Source organism: Aspergillus alliaceus, assembly GCF_009176365.1.
Source record: "Aspergillus alliaceus strain CBS 536.65 unplaced genomic scaffold BDW43scaffold_40, whole genome shotgun sequence".
NCBI classification, from domain to species: Eukaryota; Fungi; Ascomycota; class Eurotiomycetes; order Eurotiales; family Aspergillaceae; genus Aspergillus; species Aspergillus alliaceus.
Genome location: NW_022474723.1, coordinates 245,403 through 272,522, shown reverse-complemented (window position 1 = coordinate 272,522; position 27,120 = coordinate 245,403). Strand labels below are relative to the sequence as shown.

General features: G+C 48.7%; 10 protein-coding genes across 10 annotated transcripts; 4 read left to right on the top strand and 6 right to left on the bottom strand.

The window, feature by feature from the left end:
• Positions 1 to 173: 173 nt before the first annotated feature.
• Positions 174 to 2,387, bottom strand: BDW43DRAFT_284717 (caspase domain-containing protein). The gene is made up of 4 exons (XM_032042872.1): positions 1,998 to 2,387; positions 1,873 to 1,930; positions 1,421 to 1,807; positions 174 to 1,363 (listed from the first exon to the last, which is right to left on the bottom strand). The coding sequence occupies exons 1-4, from the start codon at positions 2,130 to 2,132 to the stop codon at positions 738 to 740; spliced, it is 1,206 nt and encodes a 401-aa protein (XP_031897577.1). The 5' UTR covers positions 2,133 to 2,387; the 3' UTR covers positions 174 to 737.
• Positions 2,388 to 2,712: 325 nt separating this feature from the next.
• On the bottom strand, positions 2,713 to 5,317 carry BDW43DRAFT_284704 (chaperonin-containing T-complex subunit CCT7). Its single transcript, XM_032042871.1, has 5 exons — positions 5,164 to 5,317; positions 4,909 to 5,075; positions 4,485 to 4,821; positions 4,060 to 4,432; positions 2,713 to 4,002 (listed from the first exon to the last, which is right to left on the bottom strand). Exons 1-5 carry the CDS (start codon positions 5,207 to 5,209, stop codon positions 3,333 to 3,335), a joined length of 1,593 nt encoding a protein of 530 aa, XP_031897576.1. The 5' UTR covers positions 5,210 to 5,317; the 3' UTR covers positions 2,713 to 3,332.
• A 142-nt stretch (positions 5,318 to 5,459) lies between these two features.
• On the bottom strand, positions 5,460 to 7,815 carry BDW43DRAFT_284695 (putative histone acetyltransferase Spt10). The gene is made up of 2 exons (XM_032042869.1): positions 6,934 to 7,815; positions 5,460 to 6,824 (listed from the first exon to the last, which is right to left on the bottom strand). Exons 1-2 carry the CDS (start codon positions 7,429 to 7,431, stop codon positions 5,757 to 5,759), a joined length of 1,566 nt encoding a protein of 521 aa, XP_031897575.1. The 5' UTR covers positions 7,432 to 7,815; the 3' UTR covers positions 5,460 to 5,756.
• Positions 7,816 to 10,286: 2,471 nt separating this feature from the next.
• On the top strand, positions 10,287 to 12,074 carry BDW43DRAFT_313772 (lanthionine synthetase C family protein; the record flags this gene model as incomplete). Its single annotated transcript, XM_032047676.1, has 4 exons — positions 10,287 to 10,464; positions 10,565 to 11,114; positions 11,184 to 11,197; positions 11,260 to 12,074. The coding sequence occupies 4 exons, from the start codon at positions 10,287 to 10,289 to the stop codon at positions 12,072 to 12,074; spliced, it is 1,557 nt and encodes a 518-aa protein (XP_031897574.1).
• Positions 12,075 to 12,206: 132 nt separating this feature from the next.
• BDW43DRAFT_158440 (uncharacterized protein) lies at positions 12,207 to 13,274 on the bottom strand. The gene has a single exon (XM_032038571.1). It carries the CDS (start codon positions 13,142 to 13,144, stop codon positions 12,338 to 12,340), a length of 807 nt encoding a protein of 268 aa, XP_031897573.1. The 5' UTR covers positions 13,145 to 13,274; the 3' UTR covers positions 12,207 to 12,337.
• A 299-nt stretch (positions 13,275 to 13,573) lies between these two features.
• On the top strand, positions 13,574 to 16,650 carry BDW43DRAFT_284688 (uncharacterized protein). The gene is made up of 2 exons (XM_032042868.1): positions 13,574 to 13,882; positions 13,939 to 16,650. The coding sequence occupies exons 1-2, from the start codon at positions 13,693 to 13,695 to the stop codon at positions 16,470 to 16,472; spliced, it is 2,724 nt and encodes a 907-aa protein (XP_031897572.1). The 5' UTR covers positions 13,574 to 13,692; the 3' UTR covers positions 16,473 to 16,650.
• An 8-nt stretch (positions 16,651 to 16,658) lies between these two features.
• On the bottom strand, positions 16,659 to 18,058 carry BDW43DRAFT_284683 (40S ribosomal protein eS26). Its single transcript, XM_032042867.1, has 4 exons — positions 17,950 to 18,058; positions 17,628 to 17,755; positions 17,336 to 17,438; positions 16,659 to 17,245 (listed from the first exon to the last, which is right to left on the bottom strand). The coding sequence occupies exons 1-4, from the start codon at positions 17,970 to 17,972 to the stop codon at positions 17,140 to 17,142; spliced, it is 360 nt and encodes a 119-aa protein (XP_031897571.1). The 5' UTR covers positions 17,973 to 18,058; the 3' UTR covers positions 16,659 to 17,139.
• Positions 18,059 to 18,409: 351 nt separating this feature from the next.
• BDW43DRAFT_284675 (CBS and PB1 domain protein) lies at positions 18,410 to 21,487 on the top strand. Its single transcript, XM_032042866.1, has 4 exons — positions 18,410 to 18,904; positions 19,107 to 19,980; positions 20,044 to 20,138; positions 20,195 to 21,487. The coding sequence occupies exons 1-4, from the start codon at positions 18,680 to 18,682 to the stop codon at positions 21,014 to 21,016; spliced, it is 2,016 nt and encodes a 671-aa protein (XP_031897570.1). The 5' UTR covers positions 18,410 to 18,679; the 3' UTR covers positions 21,017 to 21,487.
• On the top strand, positions 21,488 to 25,597 carry BDW43DRAFT_284669 (nuclear import receptor PSE1). Its single transcript, XM_032042865.1, has 6 exons — positions 21,488 to 22,021; positions 22,151 to 22,373; positions 22,423 to 22,598; positions 22,665 to 23,096; positions 23,148 to 25,213; positions 25,265 to 25,597. The coding sequence occupies exons 1-6, from the start codon at positions 21,839 to 21,841 to the stop codon at positions 25,470 to 25,472; spliced, it is 3,288 nt and encodes a 1,095-aa protein (XP_031897569.1). The 5' UTR covers positions 21,488 to 21,838; the 3' UTR covers positions 25,473 to 25,597.
• Positions 25,432 to 27,095, bottom strand: BDW43DRAFT_158371 (iron-containing alcohol dehydrogenase). Its single transcript, XM_032038570.1, has 2 exons — positions 26,629 to 27,095; positions 25,432 to 26,522 (listed from the first exon to the last, which is right to left on the bottom strand). Exons 1-2 carry the CDS (start codon positions 26,968 to 26,970, stop codon positions 25,647 to 25,649), a joined length of 1,218 nt encoding a protein of 405 aa, XP_031897568.1. The 5' UTR covers positions 26,971 to 27,095; the 3' UTR covers positions 25,432 to 25,646.
• Between the last annotated feature and the right edge of the window lie 25 nt (positions 27,096 to 27,120).

Below are 27,120 nucleotides of genomic sequence, written 5' to 3'. Positions count from 1 at the left end.
GTCTGGTGAAGGCTGCTTTAGTTGTCATTGCAAATATAGTACCTGTATTAGATCTAATAGTTAAAGGACATGGAGCTTCTAAGGTGCCATTACTGATCTGTACCAAGTCTAGTCGCGCGACTCTGCGATTATGACCTTGAGGCGGAGTGAAAGCTACCGGACTGATGCTTCCATTCATCGGGTCACCCGGGACATTGTTCTCCTTATTGAATCTAATATTCGAAGGACCAGTTCATAGTCATAGGTGGAAGTAGTAGTTACGAACGTGTTGGATCAGTTTCGAGAGGCAATTACAGCGCTAGCTGGCATCTCGTGTGCCTTTGAGGCCATGTGGCATGGATGTTGAAGTGCTGCTATAATCAACCTATGAGAGCGTTACCGCGTATATGATTGTTTGATTTAAAACCGTCTTTGTAATAATGAATTAGAAGCATGTAAAATATGCGACCCGTTCAAGTCCGTGTCCGACACCCCATGCAAATCAATATAGTTAAGAGAATCATGAAAATAGAGCGCATTTGGGAGAAAAAAAAATGCAAAATTTGAAACCAAGCAGGGATGACAGAAAATTCGAAGGCAAGGCAAAAATTAGAAGAAAAAAGAACATTTCCGCGTAAAAGACCAGTACTATTCCGATACAAAGCCCGTCCCTAGAGAATCATCCATAAGCCCAGATATTTACATCACATAAAGCAGGTTCACATCTATGTCCAGTCAGAATGAAATTCAGTTGGATCTTATCCAATCGACTTACCCAGTGGGTGACTGCAGCTGAGCTGCGGCTTTTGTGTATACTTGCTCGATAGCTCATCTCGAATGCTGTTTAGCAACTGCACGTAGCTTTGCTGTGGGTTCTTCCGGAGAGCACTGATAAACGCCCAGGACATTGCACCGGTTGCTTGTCCCTGAATCTGAGCATCCTGGCTGGTCTGGTCGTCCTTGCTGCCTGACCACATGATGACATCCGCCGGGCTCGTCTTGGTCACCTTGTTGCGCTCGTATACCTCGTCGCCTTTGGTAGCCTTCTTCAAGAAACCGACCGCTGTTGACATCATACTGCCCATATCGCCCCGCGCGTATGCCGATACCACTCCCAGTAGACCCTGGCCGGCTTCTTTAGCCAAGTTGGGCTCCTTGAGGATACCCTGTGTCGAGTAGATATATGGCAGATCCAATGCAGAGCCTGAGTGGCACGAATCAAAGATCGCTGTCAGTCGCACGCCCGGTTGCAAAGGCTTGACCATTATCCGATGCATCTCATCATCCACAATGTGTCCCGCTTGCCGGAAATCGACAGGGTAAATAACTTCATCGTATCCATCATCTTCATCGCCATCCAAGTCGGGTGTTTGTCCACCATGACCTGTTTCCTGGTCAGACCGTAGGTGGGAAGGAAAACAAAGGATCATCGCGGACTTACCAGAGTAATGGAAAAAGAGGGAATCATTGGGCTGAGCGTCCTTGACTAGCCAATGCATAGCACGCAGTATATTGACCTTGGTTGGTTGACTCATTGGGTTCTGTTGATCGTCCGTCAGAAGAACCATATCCTCACGAGCGTAGCCAAAGTTTTGATTCAAATATGTTGACATGTTCTTAACATCATTGATACATCCGCGCAGCTGACCCTTTTGGTTGAAGTAGTTTATACCAATCAGCAAAGCTTTTCTCTTGCCGGTGCATCGTGAGTACTGGAAGTTGTAACCCTGGGGAGCGCCGTGGCCGAAGGCGACGGGGTCGCTGGGCGGACGGGCTGGGCCACCATGGCTGCCTTGGTTGTAGGGGTTCTGGTAGGCGTTTTGGCCACCTGTTCGGCGATTAGGATGCTGAACTGGCATTTCTAAAGAAGCAGCATCACGCATGTGGTCATACCCTGTTGTCCTTGATACATGGAACCTCCGCTGGGAGGGCCGTAATTTTGCGGGGAGCTCTGGAGAACCATGTCAGCCATAACTACTCGGCAAAATTATTCCCGAACATCAACCTCATAGGCATACGTTATAGCCATTGTGATGCGAACCGTACTGCTGAGGTGATGGTTGGCCATATGGGTATGGGTTGCTAGGTGGTTGCTGACGGTAGGCTTGGCCGGGATAGCCGCCGCCATAGGAAGGCTGTTGCTGATGGTGCATGTGCCTATATCAAGTTAGTTCAAGTGATCTTGAAGCAAGCGATATGGCAAGTAGCCGCGATATAAGCATGACAGATCGTAAATAGCCTTACTGCGGAGGAGGGCCGTAGTTGGACGGCGGATATTGATATTGTTGCTGCGGGGGATAGCCGGGAGGGCCCGAGTAAGGGGGATAGTAGGACATTCCTGGCAGGGTGGGGATAATATTCAAATACTAAAAAAGAATAGAGATGAGATGGCGACAAAAAAAAAAAAAGAGACGTCAGACAGCTAGAGGAGGTTTGAAACAGTGGTGGTCTATGAACGAAAGAACGACGGAAGAACGATGCAGCCTACAAGTCGCCGAGATCATGTGGAGAAAGTGACACGCACTGATTGGTTAGGGCTATTATCAAAGCAGCTCCCAGGTATGGATGTTAACTTCACCATCAAAGAGGGAAACAAAACGAAAAAAAAAGAAAGAAAAAAAATTGAGAGGCAGAAGATTCCGAAGAATTTTTTTTTTGAAAAAAAAGTGCTTATATATATCCGTAGATCATCAATAACCTGCATACCGTCGGCTACTCCGAGAGACTCTTAGACTCAGTAGAAGTGGCTCGCACCGTCTTTCAGCCAGCCAAGAGCTGGAGTATTGATTAAATTCCCTCATTCAGTCAAGATCCTAAGTATTCGGTTCTCGGAGCTCCTCGGTGCCTTATTATTCGTCCTAAGTTTGTAACAATTATTTTTATTATTTTTTTGGTCGATTCATATTCTCTCCCCCAGCGTTACTGACGCGCAGTGAGGTGGATCAATTGTCAAATTTCGAAGATAGGACTTGCAGAACTTCTAAGAAAAAGACATGTAGGTAGTCCAAGTAGAATTTTTTTCTTCTTCTCCTCTCCAAATAGGAACCAATCAATCTATGAATATGAAACATTATTGATGGTAAAATAAAGGTACCGGGCTGTGATTTCAACTATTGCATGACTTTTGTTTTCTAACATCATCACAAACCACATGGCATCCATCTCACGCATTAGATTTACCGACCCCTCCGGGGCATGCCGCGTCCTCTTCCTCCACCGAGAGCCCGTTGGGCAGCACCGGGGGGAAGACCACGGCCAGGTGCCTGAGGCTGGGCAGATTCCTCATTCTCTGTAGTAGCGTGCTTGTGTCAGCCAATAGAAATCGAACAAACAACGCTAGAAGCTTAAGAGGTCTACTCACTGATAGTCTCATCTACACTCAGGATCAAGCAAGCTGCTTCCACGGCGGCTTGGATGGCATTGACCTTGACCAGACTAGGCTCCCAGACAAATGCCGCCATGTTATCCCGAACTCCCTCATGGTCGAAGTCCACACCAGCCCAGACATTACCCTTGCGGTGCTCCACACGCAAACGGTTCAGGATGTCAGTCGCATCGAAGCCAGCGTTGTCACACAGCTGGCGAGGGATCACCTCCAGAGCCTTGGCAAATGCCTTGACAACCGCCTGCTGCTTGTGGGGTACGTTGCGGTCGGCGAAGCCGTGCATGTAGCTCGACAGTTCCATCTCGGTAGCACCACCACCTGCGACGATAGTTGTATTCCGGAGAGCACGCTTGACAATCATAATGGCGTCGTGCAAACTCCGCTCAACTTCGGCAATGAACTGCTCGGCGCCACCACGCAGCACGAGCGTACATGTCTTGGCGGCAGGGCACTCGGAAAACAGGTTGTAGCGTTCTCCGCCGATCTGGCGCTCGTCGAAAGTACCGCAAGTTCCCAGGTGGCGGTCTTGGATGTCACTGCATGTCGACTGTGTTGCTGCCCCGGTCGCCTGGCACACCCGGTCCATATCGTCCGACGAGACACGTCCAGCGCAGAAGATGTCACGGTCCGCGAAATACCTAGCATCATCGTTAGATATACTCGTACCAGCGGGGGCAATACAATGAGATACGTACTGCGTAGCCAAATCACCAATCGGCAACTTGCTGAGAACAACCTTGGCACCTGTCTTGTAGATAGCCTCCAGCTTGTTGTAGATGATCTGCCATTCTGCATCGACGATAGCCTGGTATTCAGACACCTGCTCGACACGCACCTCGGCGTTATCCTTCTCGCTCTTTAACTCAAGTTCGACGTTCAAGCAAACAATCTTAGGGTTCTTGAAGTACTTAGGTTGTTGTTCGAAACCGGCATAAGAGAAAGTCTTCTTGAAGGCAACGCCGTTGACGAAGAGAGAATCCTGAAGGCCACCACCAGTAACTCGCTTGACACCAATCAGCTTTTCGTTAAGATCGTCCTGGTCGAGTGAGAGCACAGCATCCACCACCACTAAAAATCGTCAGTATCCGCTTCCATCCAGCCACGCAGGAGCAATCCTTACTCTTAGTGAAGAAGTCCGAATTGCGCTTGATAAGCTTGCTATTCATAGCAGTTCCAGCCAATCGTCGTAGCGTTTCCACCTTCTTCTCCTCGCTTCCGCCAGCCTCGATAATGTCGACTGCGATTTCCTTCACCTTGTTGACGGCCATGGCACTTCCTCTCCGTAGGCCCTTGATGATCGTCTGTGCGCTCACGCCTTGCTCAACCAGTTCCCGAACCTCCTTCAATATCTCACCGGCAAGGACAACAACAGATGTTGTTCCGTCTCCTACTTCGGCATCTTGGGACCGAGCAATATCGGTGAGAATGCGGGCGGCGGGGTGAACGATGTCCAGAAGCTAATGTGGCATGGTATTAGTATCAATACTATCGATAAGGTTTGTTCTTTTTTTTTTCAAAGAAAAAAAAATCGCAGCCAAACGCACTTTCATTGCTGTCGCTCCATCGTTCGTGATAGTCTGCTTGCCGTTGCCGTCGACAAGCAACAAATCCCCTCCATACGGGCCGAGAGTGCTCTTGATGGTAGATTGCACGGCAACACAGGCATTGATATTAGAAATAATCTGGCCCTTTCCTTGGGAGGCATCCGTGCCTAATCATTCCAGTATCGCGAAAAAGTCAGCAAACAGGAGACACTTCGGACACACAGAGGGGGTTCAGAGTGCGGGCAAGAAACAGACCCTCCTTAAGCACAATGATAGTGGGTGCCTGGCCAGCGAAGGCCATTTTGATTAATGTATTATCAAAAAATACCCGTAGATAGAGCTAGTGAAGAGTAGTAGAGAATGAGAGACACACGGGAGATGGAAAGTGGCCCTGAAAGTTACCAGCTCGGGTTCACTAATGCTTTCGACCAAAATTTCCCCAAGCTTCTCGATGTCGCCAAAAGCACTGAGGCGGTGACCAATCATACCGTGCCTTCGCAATCCTACGACCCCCTCAACTTAGTAGTATGGAATTTGTATGTACCCTCTATCAAAAGCCTGCAAATCTTTTTATTGACCGATTACATATCATTTATTACGATCTTCATGTCGCTTCCTATTCTGTTGCCATATAATACAGAATTCCACAACCGGAATTATCCAATGATCATAATGCAAGCCCAACTTGCACTTAACGCCGTCGAGAGATGCTGAATAAACGAAAAAGACAAGCCCACCCTCCTTGCCCAAAGGAGCGAAAGAAATTTAAAATAAAATAAAAATAAACGGGTGAAAAAAAGGTTTCACATATTGAATGGGTTGAGAATCAGAAAGGGGTAGCCGGCTTATTATGTAAAGTCCAAGTCATCATCTGGTTGCCCAACATACTGATACTTCGCTAGAATCTGGTCGTGGTGCACATCGCTTACTTGGGAATGGACAAGCCCGAGTGCATCCTGATGCAGCGCTGATCCAGGGTCTGCATCAGAGGGGTCATCAACCATCATATGGTAATCATTAGCTGCGTGATGCCGCACATTGTCGTCAAAATGCGAGCTAGGCAAGCCGTGGGGGCCGTGGTTGTATGGGTCGGCCATGGCATCATGGGTTTGGAATCGGGGAAGCTGTTGGTGGATATCGATGATTTGCGGATCGAGAGGTATGACTGCGTAATCGCTGATGGAATCTACAGATCCTGGAACAACAGATTGATGGCTGGTGACAAACGGATTCTGGTTTTGGTGGGTATCAAGGGATACATGATCCATAAGAGAGTTCGCTCCCATATTCTCGCTGGTTGGCATACTAGGCTCGCTCTCGCGACTGCTGGTTTGGTCCTCTTCTTCTAACACGTCTTCATTTTTGAAGAGCGGGTTGGCCAAGGGAGATTTGAGGGTCTCCTTGCACTGGGGACAGTCTCGGATGACCCTGCTTACGGTTTCCTTGATCCTGACCCAATGATATTTGACTGCAATAGCTGCCGTGGTCTTATTTATTCCGGCATGCTGTTGAACATGCATCTCCCGAGCAATATCGTATTGCTGCTGCGGGTCTGATACTACCTCTTTGTCTTTCAGCATCAGCTTCTCACTTTCGCCATCCTGCCCCTCAATCAGCTTATAGTGAGTGGCTGCACTTCTGAGCCGGCTCTTCTCGGCCCGGTCAGCGCCTCTAGGGTATTTCGAATGCTTCAGATAATATCGGATCTTGTCAAAGCGATCCTGCGTGACAGAGTCTTCACCCTCGGGCCCCAAATCCCGGCCATAGATAATCGCATCAACATATTGTCCGGGATTGGAGAGTAGCCTACCACCTCCTGGTATTCTGCCAATCCGCTTGAAACCAAGAGAATCCCAGAGGCGGCAAGATGCAACATTACTCTCATAGACTATGTTGAACATGGCATACGTATACCCCTGTCGAAGATCAGAAATGTGATACCTTAGATAAGCCCGCAGCAGTAGCAGTAGACATCTAGGCTAACAGGCTGTTCACAAAAGTGTTATCGATGTAATGGTTACTGACCAGCTTTGGAGCCCACTCTAAGTATCCTTCTCCCATCAGTCGACCCACCCCTCGATTTCGAGAAGCATCGGTAACCAGGAACATGCTATTGCAGATATGACTACTACGGCCAGGGTAGTTAGGTCTGATGGTAAAACTGCCCAAACAGAGTTTGAGCCAATTTGCCCCCGCCCTGTCCATAGCTTGGACTTCTTGTGCACTCTTAATATCGCCGAGGAGCATGATCGCACCGAAGTTAGAGAACCAATAGTACTTAAATTGATCGTACGGGATAGGGTCGATCATGGCATAAGTATCACCCTTTTCAATCTCACTATTTAATTGGTCCGATAGATAGCCCAACAGAGATGAGGGCACATCATCGGGAGACAGAAAGGGCACCAAAGTCGCGACAGTAACGCGATCTCGAAGGGTCACTTGCCGAGGATAGATTTCGGGCAGTAACTCCTGGTCTGTAGGTATCACCATGGATGCTAGATCCCCATGTACAGCAGGCATGTTGACGCCTTGGGCCGGCCGAGCCGGTCACGGGACTATTTACCATTATTAGTTGATTGAGCAAATATCAAACGTCCATTAGTCCGCTAAAATTGCAATTGCGAATTGATATAGGATAAGATTATGCTGGGGAAATAGACCAGGCGGGGCAGACATCGCAATAATGCCATCACACAGACTACGAGTCAAGCAAGATACAGGAGGGACCCAAAGAGGAAAAACCGTGGCAAAGACATTACCGCGAATTCTAGGAGCACTGACTTTCTGAGGGCGAGATCGGAAACAACGTTTCTCCTTTAATACTTGGATTGTTCCCCTTAGGGGCACTTCGAGGACCGCCGAGTATTCTGGAGTCCGGAATGATGTGAACGCAGCAGAGAAAACGTCGTCCCGATGGCGGATTTATGGTTGATCCGAGAATCCGGTAGATTCTAGCCTGATTTAGGTTCTTCTTCATACCTCAGGTGTCGATGCAAGGCTAGGTAGTTAATCGGGAGGTATAAGTTAATAAGTTAGTGAACGTATCCCACAGGCGAGCGGTCCATTTTCTCCGCGCACCCCAACAGTCTAATAGAACCATATCTCTACGCATTGGTTTTCTACCACAACTATAAAAAATGCCTCTTTCTAAATTTGTGTTCAAATGGCAGTGCTCACTTCAAAAACAAAAAAAAATTCCATCAAATATGCATGCCGATGGGATATTTGGCGTACCTAAAACAACATTGCTTAGACGGCTTAATGGTATCAAATCACGATCAATAACATGCGCTAATAGCCATAAATCACAAGTTACCGAAGAAGTCCTTTAACGCGGTTACTAGATATAGATCAACGTGATTTCCCGATTTTTCCAGAGTTTCTACGTGAGATGGCGCAGATTCTGCTTCGTGAGCGACTTTTACAGCAACTCTTAGAGTTAATTGTTTATTAAACGCTATCCTGAACTATGTACACGATATACAAGACGAATGACTTATCAACGTGTAGAACGGGAGGATCAAAAAGTTATAAAACCATAATTTTAAGCAGTGCATGAAGCTATTCTAGAACACAGTATATATAAAATATCGGGAATTTCGGTGAGACAGGATTTACAATGGGGCTCTGCTCTTCATCTGGAGTAATTACTGCTGTTGATCGCGGTGAGCGACCACGCAGAGTTATCCAAGGCAATCATGAATAGGTTACAATCATTGAAACAGTCAGTTCAAAAGGCATCCATATACCACCGGTTATTATACTTAAAGCAAGCTATTAAAAAGCTGCCTGGTTTCAAGAACTTAAGCTTGCTAAAGACTGGTGGATTACAACTAGCCAGAGTGGCTAGACAACAGATGAAATAGGCCTTCACTGGTTAAGAGATGTATTTGAACCCTATTCCAAACGCTATATGACCGGCGCTAAATGGCTGCTTATACTTGATAGCCACAGCAGCCATCTGGCTGCTGAATTCGATGACTACTGCAAGCAGAATGCAAATTATCTGTCTCTGTATACCTGCCCATGCTTCACAGCTTCTTCAACCGCTTGATGTTGGTGTTTTTGGCCCGCTTAAGCACGCGTATAGAAAGCTTCCTAAAAAGTGTATGGATATTGGCAATAATTATATTGATTATTACAGATCGAATAGAGATTCGGCCTGATGACCGTACAGGATACCATGACCCAGGTGCATGGGCAATCAGCCACCGATGAGGAACATCAGGCCATACAACGGTTTGGTTTTCAATGGGAATTCTGAATCCTTTAGCCGTAGAGCCTTCAGCTATAAATTAGCAAATCGTTAATTGTAGTAGGAAATCAAGAATTAGTCTCCTGTCTAAATAGTATCTACTGCCTGCCTTTGGTCTTCCTCTCTCCTTCGGCCTGCGTATCCTTACCTAGTTGACAAGACCTCTACCCTGAATAGTAGATACCCTTAAAATGATATATATACATCTTTTAAACTGACTATTTTAATAATTATAATCTATTTATAATTGCCCAGGATAACTCTGCGCGGTTGCTCACAGCAACCAGCTGTAGTAATAACTTTAAAAAGTAGAGCAGACGTCCATTATAAAGCTAGTCTTTCAAAGTTCCAGATATTATCTTTATATATACCGGTGGGATAGGAAATCCATATTTATCTGTATCCAGTAATTGTCTAAGGAGTGATTCTTTAATAGCAGTTAATTCATAGCTATTAGCGCGTGTTTCTGATCGTGCTATATTACCTTTAAGCCGATAGCACAAGGTAGATTCAGGAACGCCAAATATCTCAGCAGCTTGTAATTTTGACGTAACTTTTCGACTTTTATATGCAGAAATGGTTATTTAAATACGGCTTTCTTGGGAGAAAGGTATTTTCAAATAAGTAAATAATGATATAACGCGTTGATAAAAGTTGCTCGAATTATTTTATGGATGGAACGGTCAAAATTCGCAACTTGGTGGTTGATTATGTTAGTTATGCCTCCGTTCTAACTTCTAGATATGTAAGTTATACAATATGAGAGCTAATGAGCCATTGGATCGGAACCCTTGCCTAAGTTTTAAGTACTCATTACAACTATGTAGATAGTTCCTCTTAAAAAAAGGGAAGAAAAAACCAAGATGCACTATTAGAAAGACCAAAAAAGTTTCACATTTATTTTACCTACCACTGATGTCACCCAGTATCGGCTAATTACTTGACGTGAAGTATAAAGTCACCTACAAGTCATCTTATTCGCTAGCCAAACTCCCACATCGAGCTACTTAAGCTACTGTTTAGGTAAAGCCGCTATGAGGAATCGAACAAAACAAATGATGCACTGTCTTGGAGTTGAACTGGGTCCACAATTCCGCCATCAAACAACAACTCGTCCATCATGAGCCACCCTCAGTACTATCCAAACACGCTCGAACCACTGCAGATAAATAAAGAGACTTTGCAGAAGACACTTCATGAGCTTCGGGTTGCCGTTAACCATGGAGCCTATCTGGTGCAGCAAGGCCGTCCTCCTTCAGCGGAGTGGGGCAATGCCGGTCTGTACACAGGGGTAGCAGGTATTTAGAGTCACCCACCTCAGAAATATAAAGCATATATATACACAAAAAAAACCTCTCGACAGCATCAGTGCTGTCTATTTCACTGACTGCATTTCAGGAATTGCTCTCGCATTTCTGCGGCTAGACCGTCAAGCTCTATCCTTAACAGATCCAGATGTAAATCCTACCGACTTTGGCAAACTTGCCAGAGAGCGAATCGTATCGCATGGACCAAATTTGCATTTGGAACCAGGAAGACTGTCGCCTTTGGGTTCATCTTCCCCAGTAGCAGCCGCTGTGATGCGTCTCTCAGCAGCGACGGTTGGTGGTGTTATCCTTGATGATGATATTATCTGTCTTCAAGAAGCTGTCAAGCTGGCACTTCAGAACGGGCCCAGGGTGCCCCATGGAGATCAGATAATGGGAGGTGACGAACTCATGTACGGTCGACCTGGGCTGTTGTGGTCTATTCTTAACCTCCAACATCACAACTTTGATGGGAACACGAGGAAGCGCCTGCAGCCTATTTTCGATACTGTGCCTAGTCTTGTCGATGTGATCGTCGACGCCGGAAAGCAGGGGCGGGAGGACTATATCAACATGCATGGAGAGAAAGACGCATTGCCTCTGATGTGGTCATGGAAGGAATCCCGATTTTATCTCGGAGCGTGAGTGTCCCCCAATACTCCCTAAGATACTAATAGTATCCAACGGACTGACGAGTCGAATTGGGCAAGTGTTCATGGCATCAGTATGTACACAGTAATATATATATGTGTTTTTTCAGGATTATTTTTAGCTAACATTTAGCAGTTGGTGTCCTTGCTATTCTTCTCGCTTATCAGGCCGAGGAGGCCAACGGTGGCACCTCGCGCAACTATCTCCCTTGGCTAGCAGGTACTATCACAGGTCTCTGCAAGATATGTATTGCTAATAATGGCCACCTTCCCACACGTATTCCTCCTTCTTCCCGTCGTTTATGTCCACTTGTTCAGATATGCCATGGTAGCCCTGGAATGTTGCTTCTCATGTCCTGTGCAAGAAGAAGCCATTTGGTTACTGAATTCTGGGAACCTGAATGGGACAAATCCATCCAGTTAGCGGCTGAAAGCATTTGGAGAGAAGGTCTGCTATTTAAAGGCGGCAGTCTGTGCCATGGTATTGCCGGGAATGCACTGCCGCTGCTGCTGATGCACGACAGCCTCGAATATGACACGGAAAAGATGCAGGTGGCGAAGCGCAACTATATGGACCGAACCAAGACGACCGACACGAGATATATCGAGGACAAACTCTCAAGCGACTGTTTCCTGTCCAGAGCACTAACATTGCTGTTGCATGCGCGGGAGACACCGCCTTACAACACCACGCCCATGGCATCCTCGAATACTTATCGCATGCCTGATCATCCGTTCTCCCTTCATGAAGGGCTATCAGGCACGATTTGTGCATGGGCTGAGGCCTGCGTGGCAATTCAAGTGAGATTGCGGAAGATGGAGATGGAGTCAGAGGGCAATGGACCAATCTTGGAGGCAGCTTTGCAGAGGGACGCAATTATCCAGGAACTAATGAGTCGCCAGTTAGGATTCCCAACCATTGCTTACCACAGACCGACAGGTCTGCTTTAACATAAAGCCTGAATATCTTAACTCGCCTGTCGGTGGAAAGGCAAGAGTACAAGCAAATGTCGTGTGTTACAGTAGCATTACTGGAACATCTAATCGAACGTGTGTGTCGTGCATCTGTACCTGAATGTTGACCTAACGTGCACTTGCTGTCTTTGAACAGACGAAAGAAGGCAGGGTAGAAGCACATGGCAGTGTTCACTCCCATTAGAATACTTTGGCCTAATCATTGCCGAAGATATACAGAGGAAAATGAGAAGACAGCCTTAGAAAAGTCTAAAGCCAGACCGGTACATGGGAGGTTGACCAGGAATTTCTGTCCTAAATTCAACACGCTTCGGCAGAAAATTGCCATGCGGTACCTCGACAGCCACCCTGAACCGACGCCAGCAATTGCCATATTGGTGAGATGAGTCGCCGCAGAAAGTACAGCGCGCGGCTGTTGATCGGGCATGGGTTGTTTGCACTCTCGGCACCGGATGGCTGTGGCTTCGCAGCCTGGTTTTGCGTTCTTGTTCCTGGTGCATCTGCTCAATGACATATTGATTAATCTCCTCTTGACTGGGTTTTTTGCTGTGCTGTCTCGCATTTTCGCTGTGAAGTGCAGTCTTTCCATCTCGGCTCATTTGCTGGACAACGAATGCGTTTATATCCTCCTGCGTAAATTTTCTAGAATTTGATGGCACGTCAAAAGAGGCATGAGGCGTGCTTTTGCTCCGTATATGCTGTGTACCCTTGTTTTTCCGCCGCATGGCTTTCTCGTACCCAATTGCTAACTCTGCGAGCTCTTGGAAGGTAATCCTATCCGCGGGATTTTGCGTGTCCAATCGCGTGTTACGGAGCATGTTCGTCGCCCAGTCATTCCATTCCGGTCGTGACTTTAGCTTATTAAGAAATAGGACGTTGATTTGCGAGTCCGGGATTTGAAAGTCATCGTCAACATGGGTAAGGCCTTCTCGCATTGCTTCAATGAGCGCGATGAAATCGGCGACTGGATCAGTTTTGGCAGCGTCAAGGTCCAATACCTCAGTGATTTGATGCATCATACGGACATTTCGCTGCCATGTATTCATCTTGGTGAATTCACGAGCTGCTTATGCTGACGCTCCAGGTTAGGTTATTGAACATATGTAGTAAGTATGCGCAGCTGTTCAGACGGAACTAAAGAGCTCTTGTTTTTGATTTTCTTTAAGGGAGAAATGACGTCACGGGAGACCCGCGTAATTTATTGACAGATCTGGGGTCGATGTAAATTACCGTAGCTGATACTAACGGTCCCATTAAACCCTCCCAGGCAAATGGATATTCTGAAGAATCTTGTATAGAGGAACTGTCATGTCCCTGTTTTTGCTATCTTTGCTTGATTAACCAGTGGGTTATGAAGCTTACAACTTCTGCGCAATACGAGGCGTGGCAGTGCGGAGCCGTTATATAAGGGGATGGTCATGGGGGCTATTTTTTCTTGGCTTTCTGAAGCAATATCCAATCAGTCATTATGTCTTCGTGTATCTTCTTGGGGGATCTAACATAGTCCTCCATAAATGTGACATCCGACTACTGTGATACTACTGTCTTGACCCGACTATAGCCCTGATCGCCTTCCCAGCAAGTACCACCGAAGATGGATCTTGTGCCACCTTCTTACCAGTTTGCAACAACCAGAGATGCATGGTCCGTTATCGCGGAATACATCCCATCTAGTGATCTATGTGCAGCTTCTCTAGTATGTCGGAAATGGCATGCACTCTTCATGCCATTCCTGTGGGGTGATCCTGCATCTCATTTCGGGACCGATAATGATGCTGTTTATGGTAATATCGTTCCATCATTCTGCGTGACCCGAACTGACAAGATATGTGGACTGTAGTCGCCTTGACAAGATTTAGGAGAACTCTAAAGTATGCCAGGTTGGAGGTTCGGATGCTAACACATACCTTGCACCTGCCTCCTGCTCTCTCGGAGATCTACGGCGGTCCGCGACCGGAATGGTTGAGAGAGATCCTCGAGTATCTGCCGTGCCTTCAGTCTCTGATGGTTTCTAAGCTGCCATTCATTGACCATAATTCACTGGTAGCTTTGCGACACGATACAGACCAAAAGCAGGTCAACGACACAGTGCCCCATACGTATAATGTCCGTTTGCTGCTGGCTGACCACGAACCCAACACAACCTCCCAGGGGCTTGGAGAGGCACTATTACGTTTTCAGGAACTTATATATCTTGATTTGTCTTATACCACTCCCTCTCGGGATCGTAGTGTTCTGTCAGCAATATCTCAGCTGGAGCATCTCCAAGTCTTGAAACTACGGGGCATTGGCATGAAGGATAGCGACGCGGAGTTCTTAGCTAATGCTATTGGCCTGAGGGTCCGTTATCTAGATCTGCGGGATAACAGACTTACTGATATGGCTGTGCGATCTTTACTGCAAGCTTCTTTCCTATCGCCAGGTAATCCAACGGTCGGCCATGGCCCAGGAGGCACAATAGCTCCTAACTTTGTCGCCCAAGCAACACCTCCACCATCTAATTCGAAATTGCTCAGCTACCCGACATTGGATGAGCAGTTTATGAAAGCGTTAACTCAACCACTGACAGGCCGTTCGTGGGTCGAGAACGTACCACATGTTGGTATTACACACATATATATCGCAGACAATAGGATCACAGTCGAGGGTGCCGCCAGCCTTCTAGCTTCGTATCGACTGCATGCTCTTGATGTAGGAACAGTTGATACTGCTGATTCCATTCGGGACCAGCGTGTTATTACCTCCTATCACAGAGATCCTCGAAAGCTCCCTGGTGCGGAGAAGTTGATCCCGATCCTAGGCTCCTCTGCGAAAGAAAGCCTAACGTACTTACGCGCTCACCACGCTGTTTGCACCGCCGATGCTCCGTGGAAAGATACGGTGTTTCCGGACGGTTTCTTATCTGAACTTCCGGCCGAAAACGAGCGTACAGAGGACCAAACTCACGAGCTAGATGCTGCGAACATCATCCACGAGCTACCCGCTGATGAAGCTCCAATCTTTGAGCTTCCGGGGTCGATTCCGGAAATATCGCGAACAGAGTGTCAACGGCTAGGACAAAGTGCACAACTGCCTGTTCGTGAAGACGAGCAACTACCCGAACGTAGACGAGGCTCTGTATTTGCCCCTGAGGTAGTTGAAACTACTCAGGGCAGGGCGGATGATATTGTCGTACCTACCACTACCAGACCGGTCTACCCGGCCAAGACCTATGAAGGTTTAATTCCGACCGAGTCGGAGTTCATTGGGAATTCGGAAGCGCCTGGGACAAACCCGATATATGCATCCCCGATATCGATGGATGATCCCAAAGGCCAGAAAATCCAAGAACTCCTTTGCAAACGGCCAAAAAAACCTACATTGCCACGAAAAGACAACAAGGAGAACACCTTCCCATATTTGCATCCTTCTCATGTCCCGCATTTAGAGACATTAGTTTTGACTGATGTTCCGTCCCATGTGCCAGTAAACTCTCCAATTTTGAGGTCTTTAATCCGCTTCATAACAGATTGCTCAAATGAAGCGTTGCTCGCAATTCTCCAAGCAGGGTCGGACTATTCGCTTCCTCCTGGTCGAGCTCGAGCCAAAGCTGAACAGGAACGATCTCGGTCTCTTTTTGCGCTGCGCCGCTTGGTACTTGAAGTAACCCCTGTAGAGAAAACGATCGCTAAATTAACTGCGTGGAAATCGTTGAGTTACCAACAAGGAGCTTCAAAGTCAAGTACTGGGGATCGAGATTCTGAGAAGCTATGGGCAGCAGCAGCGGACGACTTTAGTTTCTTCGGTGAAGATGAGTGTGGGGTGCCGGAACAGGGTCCAGGGAGGTACTTTCCGATGGCTGTCCTCAACGAAAAGGTTATATTGAATCCAGATGATGAATCGGGAAATTCGGAAGATTCAACACCCGTTGCTCCTGTACCGAAGGTGCACCGCCCAAACTTCAGTTCATCACATGGCCGGCGGCTGCGTTCCGACTCTATCAACTCTGGGCTAGTGCAGGAGAACGGCGGCGTGGTATTGCCTCAAACCGATGCCCCGGAGGTAGACCTTGTCGCAGAATTGGCTGCTTTCCGACGCTTAAAGAAAGCTGAATATGAAGATTTGTTGCGCAGAGCTCGGAAGAGGAGAAGCACAAACGGCACAACTTCACTTCTCTCCCCATCGGGCTCCCTATCATCGTTCGGACCATTGTGTCCTTCTCCGAGTCTGTCTAGCTTGGCGGCGGTCTCAGCTCCTCAACTGGCTCTGTCGCATTATGTGGAAGGATATTGGAAAGGGGAAGTGAAAATTGTCCGAAACCCCGCCCCCAAAGGCCGGAGTGGAGTCGTGGATATGTATGGGAATTACTTTGAGAAAGGATATTTGTATCCTTAAGCCTTTCACAGTTTCATGTCGAACATATTGATTGCCCTGCTTGGAAGTCACTATTTGCCTGCGAGCAATGTATTTACTGGGCTGCGTGCTTTAACCTGTGCTATATAGACCTGCGAGATCAGGTTGAATACCACACGACAAACATGTCCTGTTGAATGGACTGTGTTATACTTCTGCGTAGTCCACATCGAAGTATGCATGCGTAATACCGATTAGGCTCTACAGTTGTGGGACATGAACCAAAGGTCATATAGCTACGTACTAGGGCCGCTCGGCTTTTCTACGGAAATGCAGATATAAAGTCGTTGGATTGTCTTGTCATTTTCTCTTTCAGTCGTTATGTAAACTTGGATTCCTGTTCGTCACCAAGTCAAAACGTCGACATACAAAGGAATCATGATAGCCCTTGGTCGAACCAAATGGGTGCATCCGGTTCCCGTCTCCACTGGGCTGAGTTCGTTTACCTTTCTTGAACAGTATATGTTTAGAATTTGTTTTTGTTTTATTGCGTCTCCTGCCCACGGGCGACCCATAATGCAAGCCTTGGTCCCCAAAACTGAAACCCATTCATTCCATTTGAACCGAGTAAGAAAGTCTGTTCAGTTAAGAAACAAGAAAAGAAACAAGCCTTTAAACTAATCCCATTTTTCTCTTCTGTTTCCCTTCCTTACATAGCCTTAGCGGCCTGAGGGGGGTTCAGCTTCTTGCCGTCCTTGTTGTACCTGATGCGAGGGGGAGGGGCACGGTTGCGACGACCTTCCCGGGAACGGACACTATAGGAATATCCGTCAGCTTGGTTCAACTTTCCCTAGTATTCCAGAGATGTCGAAGGGGTCTGTCATAGTCGAGGGATGAGTGCGTACCGAACTATCTTGCCGTGGATAGCGCAGGAGACACAGTACTGCAGCTTGAGGTACATCTTGGGGACGGCGTAGTCGGTGAAGACGGAGGCGTCAGAGATATCACCTGTAGAGTAGAAATCGCCAAGTTAGCGCCAGTTGCGGTTGGAAATCGCTTCCCACCAATTCCTGCGTCGGCTGTTGCCCTTTTCTTTCATGCTTCCTTTTCTTGATTCTAGCTTCGATTCCAGCTCTTCCGAACAACAGCGCGCGCGGGCGAAATTGGTTCAATTGTTGGTGTCAGGTTCGAACATACGGATGGCAGCGGACTCAACCATGTTGCGGATGGTGAATCTCTTGATGGCCTTGTCCTTGGGAGTGCACCGAGCGCAGTTGGAGCAGCGCACGGGCTTGACGTGGCCGCGGCCGTTCTTGTTACGACCGCTGTAAATCCGTTAGTTTTTCTGATTCCATAAATGGTCCTCTTCCATTTTCGATCCTTTTGAATATAATAGAACACTCGTCGGTAGCCGGGTTCCCACGGGCATGTAGAATAGACCGGACCGTAGGCGTTATATCATTTTAAGGCACGCATAGAATGAAATCGGACGGGTATAGGAAATAGGGTCGGTCCTTACTTGTTCGCCCTCTTCTTGACCATCTTGACGGCTTTTCTCTGGAACTATGGGTCAGAGAATGAAGAGTCAGGGGGAAGGGGGAGGTTGTCGCGTACTTGGCTTGTCGGGTTTGGTTGTCGTGAAGCACCGGAAGACTCGTGATGAGGTTGTGCGTGGCCAGTCATGTGCAAAAAGCCCTATGCCCTTAAGCGAGACCGGGGTCACGGGATGCTGTGGTGCCTGAGGCGACAATGTGGCATGGTGCCTGAGGCCAGAACTAAAGGGGATCGATCCGCCCGCCGACATGGCCTGAGGCGACCAGGGCCAAGGCAGGGATTGGGGACATATGATCTGTTCACGTGCCGATCCTCCTGTCTAACTTGACAATGCCGAGAAACTTACGATACACCAATACGGGTACTTTGTTTACATTCATAACAGGCCAATGGTCCCATTTTGTGCCGTAAACTAACAGCTAATAGTTCGTCCACCCGACGAGTCTAAACCCACTCGAGGCCCCCTGTTTGCCCGTAACTTTCTCGTTGGCGTTCAATTTATCGTGTCTCTCTTCCTTCTCTTTCCCTTACTTTGACCTCTGCTTCATCGCGAATCGAGACTTGACGCTGTACCTTTCTCCGCTCCTTAAATCTTTAACTCCCTTTTACCCCCTCCAATTCACCCTCTCCCCTCTCATACCCGCCGACTATCAACTCGTTGTGTAACTGTACCTGCAGTACCGCTGGTTGACAATATGTCGGCCACTGGAACGTACAGGGGGACTACTACTGGCCACAAGACTGTTGGTAGAGGTAGGCTGCCCGACTTCGATAGTCCGGCATCCCACATTCCGCGCCCTCGGCCTGATACCACTTCTTCTTCCTCCACACCCACTCCTCACACTCCTTCCAGCGATATTGGAAGTTCAACCATGAGTGCAGCCAGCAGACAAAGACAGAACCAGTCAAAGCGAGATGAGGTATGGTCTTCTTTCCCCTCGGTTACATGGCATGATACTCTAGAGCTTTTACAGAGCTTTAATTCTTTCACATCCTTTTTTCCCCTTCACCGTACCTTTTTTAACTGCCTGTCTTACCCTCCATTTTTCCAAACCCAATTGTATCTTGAAATAATGAAAACAGTTATACAACTCTCTGCTCTTATTCTAATGCCCCATTCAGGCTATCCGCCGAAAGATGGAGGCGGACCTCAACAAGAAGAGCAAAGCCCCAGCAAAGGCGCATCGCTCTCGGAAAGCTCCTCCAGGAACCGTTCTCGCCCTGAAACCTAGTCAAGCTCTTCAAATCAAGCCTAACACTACCATTGCGGAGGCCGCTCAATTGATGGCAGCGAAGCGGGAGGACTGTGTCCTAGTTACCGACGATGATGATCGCATCGCCGGAATTTTCACTGCGAAGGATCTCGCGTTTCGTGTAGTGGGCACCGGTCAAAAGGCTCGAGATATCACGGTCGCCGAGATCATGACCAAGAACCCCCTGTGCGCAAGAACCGATACTAGTGCAACCGACGCACTTGATCTGATGGTCAGGAAAGGTTTCAGACATTTGCCCGTTATGGATGAGAACCAGGATATCTCAGGTGTTCTCGATATCACCAAGTGCTTCTACGATGCGATGGAGAAGTTAGAGCGTGCCTATAGCTCCTCCCGCAAGCTATACGATGCATTGGAAGGTGTACAGACAGAACTTGGCTCCAGTCAGCCCCAGCAGATTATCCAGTATGTCGAAGCTCTACGTTCGAAGATGTCCGGACCAACTCTCGAAAGCGTCTTGGATGGCCTGCCCCCGGTTACAGTCTCTGTTCGTACTTCCGTGAAGGAAGCTGCTTCTCTGATGAAGGAACACCACACCACAGCCCTTCTAGTCCAAGACCAGGGCTCAATCACCGGTATTTTCACCAGCAAAGATATTGTGTTGCGTGTAATTGCTCCTGGTCTCGACCCGTCCACATGCAGTGTTGTTCGCGTCATGACTCCTCATCCTGATTTTGCTCCCACTGACATGAGCATTCAAGCTGCGCTCCGGAAGATGCACGGTTAGTCATGACCACCATATATTGTCTGAATATACAGCCTGACTCTTGCTTTTTCTTTCATAGACGGTCACTACTTGAACTTGCCAGTTATGAATGAGGCAGGCGAGATTGTTGGAATGGTCGACGTGCTGAAGCTCACATATGCCACCTTGGAACAGGTTAGTAAATGAACATGGTACATGGAAGGTTCAGGATAGTGTCTAAACAGGTTTAGATCAACTCGATGTCCACGCAAGATGACGAAGGGCCGGCATGGAATAAGTTTTGGTTGTCTATGGATCACGAGTCCGATTCAATGGTCTCCGGTAGCCAACAGCCCAATCATCGGTCAGTACTCAGTCCTGAGTCTCCGAAGGCTAGTTATGACGCCAGAGACAGTGTGCTTCCTAATGAGTCTGCCTCTCACCACGGCGGTGATGAGCACTCTGAATACATTGACCACCATCAACATCACTCTAACGGCGACACTGTTCCGTTCCCCTTCAAATTCAAGGCCCCAAGTGGCCGCGTTCACCGAGTTAATGTTCTTCCATCTGCCGGCGTTGCCGAATTAGTCGCTCAAGTTACGGCCAAGCTAGGCTCTGAGGTGGAAGCTGTCGGCGGTACGGCAATCTGTGAAGAGGGCAAACTTAGCAACACGGGATATGCCCTGAGTTACCTGGACAACGAGGGAGATACTGTCTCAATTACTACTGATCTGGATCTGGCTGATGCGGTGACTTTGGCACGCCAGTCACGTCGGGACAAGGTTGATCTCTTTGTCCACGACCCTACACAGCCTCCAATTCCCGTTACTCTCGAACCCCAACCTGCACCTGTCAAGACCGTGGAGGAGAAGAGCTCTCCAGCCCCAGAGGATGAGTTGTCAGAAGAATCACCTGTGTCTAAGCCCCGATCTCAGACATTCTCATCACATCAACCGGAGGAGCAATTCATTACTGGAGTGCCTAACGATCTACTTCTGCCCGGTGCGATTGTCACATTGGCAGCCGTGATTGCGGGTGTTTTCGTTTTGAGCCGAGCCACTGCACGGTGATGTATTTCTAGCGAGTATTGTTTGATATGGTTGGATCTGTGGGACTGCTGTACCTAGTTCCTTTTTTATCTTTTTGTCAGTGTAACCCAAGAGCGCTATTTCTCTGCTTCTTTGGCCTGTTTTAAATCTTCCCCATCTTTTACCCCTTCGAACTATTTCTTGCATTGTTAACTTAATCTTCTGATATGAACTGTTCGGATACCGTTTCTGTTATTAGTGAGAGCATAGTGATTAGAGGGCATAGAACTATTGGTTTGATCTAGATCAGTTGTGAGAATAGTATATAGTAGACTAGTAGTATAGTATAGTATAGTGATCATTGCAGCTAGTAATATTTGCTATGCAATGTTGTTAATAGTCGTCGATAGTCGATAGGATGCTTACTGGCAGTTTGTTGTTGGTTCTGCAGTGATGCCTGGATGCCTGGGAGCGGCCACATCAGGTCTAGCGCGGCGTGGCCTCGAATCGCTGGAATTTTTTGGTTGCTCAGTTCCCTCATTCCCACATCCATTATTCGCTCCCTCGCGAACCTCTAATTCTCCCCTCCAGTTCGTCAGCAGCTCTGTACCCAGCTGGGATGCTGAGCCTGCGTTCGAGCTGTGTGTATTCTTGAGAGATATCCCATTTACTGACCTTGAGTACGGGTCTTTGGACACTATTTCCCCCTCTATATCCCCCCACCAAAACAATTACAGAAAAACCTATTTAACCACTACCCCGCTCACCGCTTGGGTTCAGCACTAAGCCGCGTCTTAACGCCTTCCTGGATCGCGATTTACTCGGTTTCACTCGCCTGGACTTTTCCAGTTTAACCCAAGCGACATGTCCTTGCTACCCCCCGAGGTCCACTCTGCGCTCTCGCAGCTACTGCGCGCGCTAACCACCCCGGACAACACGGTCCGTACCCAGGCGGAAGAACAGTTGAATAATGATTGGATTCAAGGTCGCCCGGATGTCCTGTTGATGGGCTTGGTGGAACAGATTCAGGGCGCAGAGGATGTAGTAGTAAGTGTCTCGAAATTGGAAATACGAGGGGAAAATGTGGCATGAAAGCGCCGAGATGGATCATCTTACTCCAAGACCGCCTCTTTCACCACAATGGGTCCTGATCCTCATTCTTATTGATTCCCACAGGCACGTACATTCGCCGCGGTACTGTTCAGGAGAATATCCACCAAGACGCGGAAAGACCCTGTCACAAATGAAGCCAAGGAGCTCTTCTCGACCCTTTCCGGAGAACAACGCCTAGTCATTCGACAGAAACTGGTGACTTGCTTGACGACTGAGACTGTGACAGACGTCCGGAAGAAGATCGGCGACGCCGTCGCTGAAATTGCGAGACAGTACACGGATAACGGTATGCACAATGGACGACTTAGAAGACCCTAGTTTGACGACTTTTCTAGGTGACCAATGGCCTGAGCTTCTCGGGGTCCTTTTCCAGGCCAGCCAGTCTCCCGATGCTGGCTTGCGCGAGGCCGCATTCCGCATTTTCTCGACCACCCCCGGTATCATCGAAAAGCCCCACGAGGATGCCGTTCAAGGTGTGTTCGGTAAGGGCTTCAAGGATGACGTTGTATCTGTATGTCTACTCCCCCCCCCCCAAATCGTCCGTAAATAGCACATTTTTTTGACTAACTGTTTGCAGGTGCGCATCGCTGCCATGGAGGCTTTCGCTTCATTCTTCCGCTCGATCTCAAAGAAATCCCAGCCCAAGTTTTATCAGCTTGTACCGGACCTCCTCAATGTTTTGCCTCCCCTGAAGGAGTCCTCCGAGAGCGACGAGCTTTCTGCGGGTTTCTTGGCTCTCATTGAATTGGCCGAAATCTCTTCGAGGATGTTCAAGAGCGTGTTCAACAATCTGGTCAAGTTCAGTATCAGCGTGATTTCTGATAAGGACCTGAGTGATCAGGTTCGCCAAAACGCCTTGGAATTGATGGCCACATTTGCGGATTACTCTCCCAACATGTGCAAGAAGGACCCTGAATTTGCGCAGGAGATGGTGACCCAATGTCTCAGCCTTATGACTGACATTGGCATTGATGATGACGATGCTTCTGAATGGAATGCGTCCGAGGATGTAAGTTGTCCACGTTCGCTTTGTGTATTCCGCATATTCTGACCTCTGTAGCTTGATCTGGAGGAGAGCGACCTCAACCATGTGGCTGGCGAACAGTGCATGGACCGTTTGGCAAACAAACTCGGTGGACAAGTCGTTCTGCCCGCCACCTTTGCTTGGATCCCCCGGATGATGTCTTCCTCGGCGTGGCGCGATCGGCATGCGGCCCTCATGGCCATTTCTGCTATCTCAGAAGGCTGCCGCGAACTGATGGTTGGTGAACTGGACCAGGTGTTGGCTTTGGTCGTTCCCGCTCTGCAGGACCCCCATCCTCGTGTCCGCTATGCTGGCTGCAACGCCTTGGGCCAAATGAGCACAGACTTTGCTGGCACGATGCAGGAGAAATACCACGCGATCGTGTTGAACAACATCATTCCAGTTCTTAGCAGCGCCGAGCCCCGCGTTCAGGCTCACGCTGCCGCAGCTCTGGTCAACTTCTGCGAGGAGGCTGAGAGAAAGGTTCTTGAACCTTATCTTGCCGACCTCTTGCGGCACCTTCTGCAGCTCCTGCGTAGCGACAAGCGCTACGTGCAGGAACAAGCTCTTTCCACCATCGCTACGATTGCAGACTCTGCTGAGAATGCTTTCGATCAGTATTATGATACCCTGATGCCTTTGCTGTTCAACGTGTTGAAAGAGGAACAGTCCAAGGAATACCGTCTTTTGCGTGCTAAGGCCATGGAATGCGCTACTCTGATTGCGCTGGCCGTGGGTAAGGAGAAGATGGGACAGGATGCTCTGAATCTGGTGCAGCTGCTGGGCAACATTCAGCAAAACATTGTCGATGCAGACGACCCGCAGTCGCAGTACCTGCTTCACTGCTGGGGCCGCATGTGCCGCGTCTTGGGCCAGGACTTTGTTCCTTATCTCCCCGGTGTGATGCCCCCTCTTCTGTCTGTTGCAGCTGCTAAGGCGGATATCCAGCTGTTGGATGATGAGGACCAGATTGACCAGGTGGAGCAAGATGAGGGCTGGGAGCTAGTGCCTTTGAAGGGCAAGATCATCGGTATCAAGACCAGTGCCCTGGAAGACAAAAATACTGCCATTGAATTGATCACCATCTATGCTCAAATTTTGGAAGCTGCCTTTGAGCCGTACGTGCTAGAGACCATGGAGAAGATTGCTGTCCCTGGTCTTGCCTTCTTCTTCCACGACCCAGTGCGGGTGTCATCGGCGAAGCTGATCCCCCAGCTCTTGAACTCGTACAAGAAGGCACACGGTGATCAGTCCCCTGGATTCGCACAGATGTGGAGCAAGGTGGCTGAGAAGATCATCGAGGTGTTGAGCGCGGAGCCCACAGTTGATACCCTTGCCGAAATGTACCAGTGCTTCTATGAATCTGTTGAAGTGGTGGGTAAAAACTGTCTCACCCAACAACACCTGCAAGCCTTCATCGAGTCGGCTAAGTCGACGTTGGAAGACTACCAGATGCGTGTCAAGGCTCGGCTAGAGGACCGTGCAGAGGCCGAGGACGGTGAAGAGGAGAACTTAGAATACGAATACGCCGTGGAAGACGACCAGAACTTGCTCAGCGACATGAACAAGGCTTTCCACACGATCTTCAAGAACCAAGGCACATCTTTCCTGCCTACGTGGGAGTCTCTGATGCCGTTCTACGATGCGTTCATTACAAGTCAAGACCCAACACAGCGCCAATGGGCTCTGTGCATCATGGACGATGTGCTGGAGTTCTGTGGGCCCGGGTCGTGGAAATATAAGGAGCACATCATGCAGCCGCTAGCCAACGGTTTGCAGGACCAGAATGCCGCCAACCGCCAAGCCGCCGCGTACGGTGTGGGTGTTGCCGCGCAAAAGGGTGGCGAAGCCTGGGCCGATTTCGTTGCGGCCAGTCTCCCCAGTTTGTTCCAGGTAACGCAGTTCAGCCAGTCTCGGACAGAGGAGCATGTGTTCGCGACTGAGAATGCTTCTGCCAGTATTGCAAAAATCCTGCACTACAACGCAAGCAAGGTGCAGAACCCTCAGGAGATCGTGGCTAACTGGATCACGACGCTACCGATCACATTTGACGAGGAGGCGGCACCATACGCCTATTCATTCCTGGCTCAGCTCATTGACCAGTAAGTTTCTTCACTAATAACTGTACCAGACACTACTAACTGACGATACAGACAAAACCCCATTGTCATGTCCAATGCCGACAAGGTGTTCGGATACATCGTGCAGGCACTGGAGGCGGAGACCTTGCAAGGACAGACGGCTGGCCGGGTGGCTAACTCGGCGAAACAGCTGGTGGCTGCCACCGGGCTTAACGCAGACCAGATCCTGGCTGGTGTAAACCCAGATAACCAGGCGGCAGTGCGAAGTTATTTCCAGTAGACTGGGATGATTGCAGGGATTGTCTATGATATGGATCTTTGTTGATTTACTTTTTACGAGCCTATAGCGTCTATAACGGACTTTAGGGATGTCATTGAATGAGATTATTGCAGATACACACAAAACCATGTTTCCTCCCCCATATATACAAGGGATATAGCTATGTTATATAAATTAAGCCACCATCTCCAGAATCTCCAATACCTGGCGCTTCTCCGTCAACGGCAAGGGATTCGTCTTACACCACCGATCATGTAAACTATTCTCCGCCAGCTGCTCCAACTGATCGCGTCCGACACCAACATCTTTCAACGACCGAGGCATGCCCAATTCCCTAATCACCGCATCCAACACATCCCCCAGGTCGACCTTCTCCCCATCTAACCCCCTCCTCTGCAAGACCTCCCTAACAGCTTCCTGCCTCAAAAGAAATCCCTTCACCCTCTCCTGCCGCTCCCCATTCGCCCCATGCCGCGCATTATACTTACAAACCGCCGGCAAAAGCACACAACTCGTCTCCCCATGCCCAACCCCCAAGGGCCCCAACTGATGCCCAATCCCATGACTGGCCCCCAACTCCACCCCAGCCGTACAAGCAGCCATAGCATCCACAGACCCCAGCTGACACTGCAGCCTCGCGTCCACGTCCTCCCGATCAACCCGACACCTCAACAACCCCGGCACCAACAGCCCCAGCGCATGCAACGCAAGCCCATCCGTCTTCTCACTCGTATTCTTCACCGCAACGAACGTCTCGATGCAGTGATCGACCGCGCGGATCCCCGTGCTTAGCCAAATGTGATCGGGCGTTGTGGTTGTTATTTTCGGGTCCAGGATGACGAGCTCCGGGCCCTTGGTCGGATACTGGAAGGCGTGTTTTACCTGAGTTTCGTCATTGGTTGCTCCCGCGAAGTTGCTGTATTCGCCGGCGGAGAGCGTCGTTGGGATACTTATTATGGGAACTTGAGGGGGGTGGAGGGTTGGTTGTTGGGAGGGACCGGAGGGTAGTTTGGAGAGGTCGGATGTTGTTTGAACGTTGTTAGATAGGGCCTTGTTGAGTTCTTGTTAGTTGGGGTTCAGCAAACCTAACTACTGTATAGATCTTGTTTCGTGTAGAGAAGAATAATGAAATATGAGATAAGACAAGGATACTTACTACAGCTACTACTTTTGCTCCGTCTGTCAGACTCCCTGCCCCGACTGTTAGTAGTAGATCTGCCTCTGTTTGCCTTGCTTCGTGGACGATCTCTAGTATCTCGGACCAGTATGTATGGCTCTTCATCCCGATCCGGGTCCCCACTATCTTGTCTTTACCGATGGATGCGGTTAGTTGGACCAGCACGTCTGTGTTTCGGGCGAGTGAGCCCGAGCAGATAATGTAGATTCGAGATGCGTGAAAGATGTCGTTGATGTGTTTTGAGGCCGCGGTTTCGAAGGGGACGCCATAGGACAGGAGGGGGCGGGGTCGGTCGGCGAAGGCTGTGCGGAGGGTTTCCATGTTGCCTTCTTTTCTTTGTTTTGCTTGGAATGATGTGGTGTTTGATGAGGTTTTTGATGGTGGTGATGGTTTGTATAAATAAAATGGTGTTTTGTATGAACGATGAAGTCAGATCGATGTATTACAGTGGAGGTGTGGGGCTGGTGGGGG

Bases quoted from the DNA above. Each gene is read 5' to 3' on its own strand.
- BDW43DRAFT_158440 (XM_032038571.1), bottom strand. From the start codon at position 13,144: ATGAATACATGGCAGCGAAATGTCCGTATGATGCATCAAATCACTGAG.
- BDW43DRAFT_284675 (XM_032042866.1), top strand. From the start codon at position 18,680: ATGTCGGCCACTGGAACGTACAGGGGGACTACTACTGGCCACAAGACT. The intron at 19,981-20,043 runs GTTAGTCATGAC...TTTCTTTCATAG, and splicing joins TGCGCTCCGGAAGATGCACG to ACGGTCACTACTTGAACTTG. The intron at 20,139-20,194 runs GTTAGTAAATGA...AAACAGGTTTAG, and splicing joins CATATGCCACCTTGGAACAG to ATCAACTCGATGTCCACGCA.
- BDW43DRAFT_284688 (XM_032042868.1), top strand. From the start codon at position 13,693: ATGGATCTTGTGCCACCTTCTTACCAGTTTGCAACAACCAGAGATGCA. The intron at 13,883-13,938 runs GTAATATCGTTC...TGTGGACTGTAG, and splicing joins CGATAATGATGCTGTTTATG to TCGCCTTGACAAGATTTAGG.
- BDW43DRAFT_284704 (XM_032042871.1), bottom strand. From the start codon at position 5,209: ATGGCCTTCGCTGGCCAGGCACCCACTATCATTGTGCTTAAGGAGG. The intron at 5,076-5,163 runs GTCTGTTTCTTG...TGGAATGATTAG, and splicing joins TATCATTGTGCTTAAGGAGG to GCACGGATGCCTCCCAAGGA. The intron at 4,822-4,908 runs GTGCGTTTGGCT...ATGCCACATTAG, and splicing joins ATGGAGCGACAGCAATGAAA to CTTCTGGACATCGTTCACCC.
- BDW43DRAFT_284717 (XM_032042872.1), bottom strand. From the start codon at position 2,132: ATGCACCATCAGCAACAGCCTTCCTATGGCGGCGGCTATCCCGGCCAA. The intron at 1,931-1,997 runs GTATGCCTATGA...ATGGTTCTCCAG, and splicing joins CGCATCACAATGGCTATAAC to AGCTCCCCGCAAAATTACGG. The intron at 1,808-1,872 runs GTATGACCACAT...ATCGCCGAACAG, and splicing joins CATGTATCAAGGACAACAGG to GTGGCCAAAACGCCTACCAG.
- BDW43DRAFT_284669 (XM_032042865.1), top strand. From the start codon at position 21,839: ATGTCCTTGCTACCCCCCGAGGTCCACTCTGCGCTCTCGCAGCTACTG. The intron at 22,022-22,150 runs GTAAGTGTCTCG...TGATTCCCACAG, and splicing joins AGGGCGCAGAGGATGTAGTA to GCACGTACATTCGCCGCGGT. The intron at 22,374-22,422 runs GTATGCACAATG...CGACTTTTCTAG, and splicing joins GAGACAGTACACGGATAACG to GTGACCAATGGCCTGAGCTT.
- BDW43DRAFT_284695 (XM_032042869.1), bottom strand. From the start codon at position 7,431: ATGCCTGCTGTACATGGGGATCTAGCATCCATGGTGATACCTACAGAC. The intron at 6,825-6,933 runs GTCAGTAACCAT...GATCTTCGACAG, and splicing joins TAGAGTGGGCTCCAAAGCTG to GGGTATACGTATGCCATGTT.
- BDW43DRAFT_284683 (XM_032042867.1), bottom strand. From the start codon at position 17,972: ATGGTCAAGAAGAGGGCGAACAA. The intron at 17,439-17,627 runs GTATGTTCGAAC...TCTACTCTACAG, and splicing joins GGTTGAGTCCGCTGCCATCC to GTGATATCTCTGACGCCTCC. The intron at 17,246-17,335 runs GTACGCACTCAT...ATATTCCTATAG, and splicing joins ATCCACGGCAAGATAGTTCG to TGTCCGTTCCCGGGAAGGTC.
- BDW43DRAFT_158371 (XM_032038570.1), bottom strand. From the start codon at position 26,970: ATGGAAACCCTCCGCACAGCCTTCGCCGACCGACCCCGCCCCCTCCTG. The intron at 26,523-26,628 runs GTAAGTATCCTT...GAACTCAACAAG, and splicing joins GAGCAAAAGTAGTAGCTGTA to GCCCTATCTAACAACGTTCA.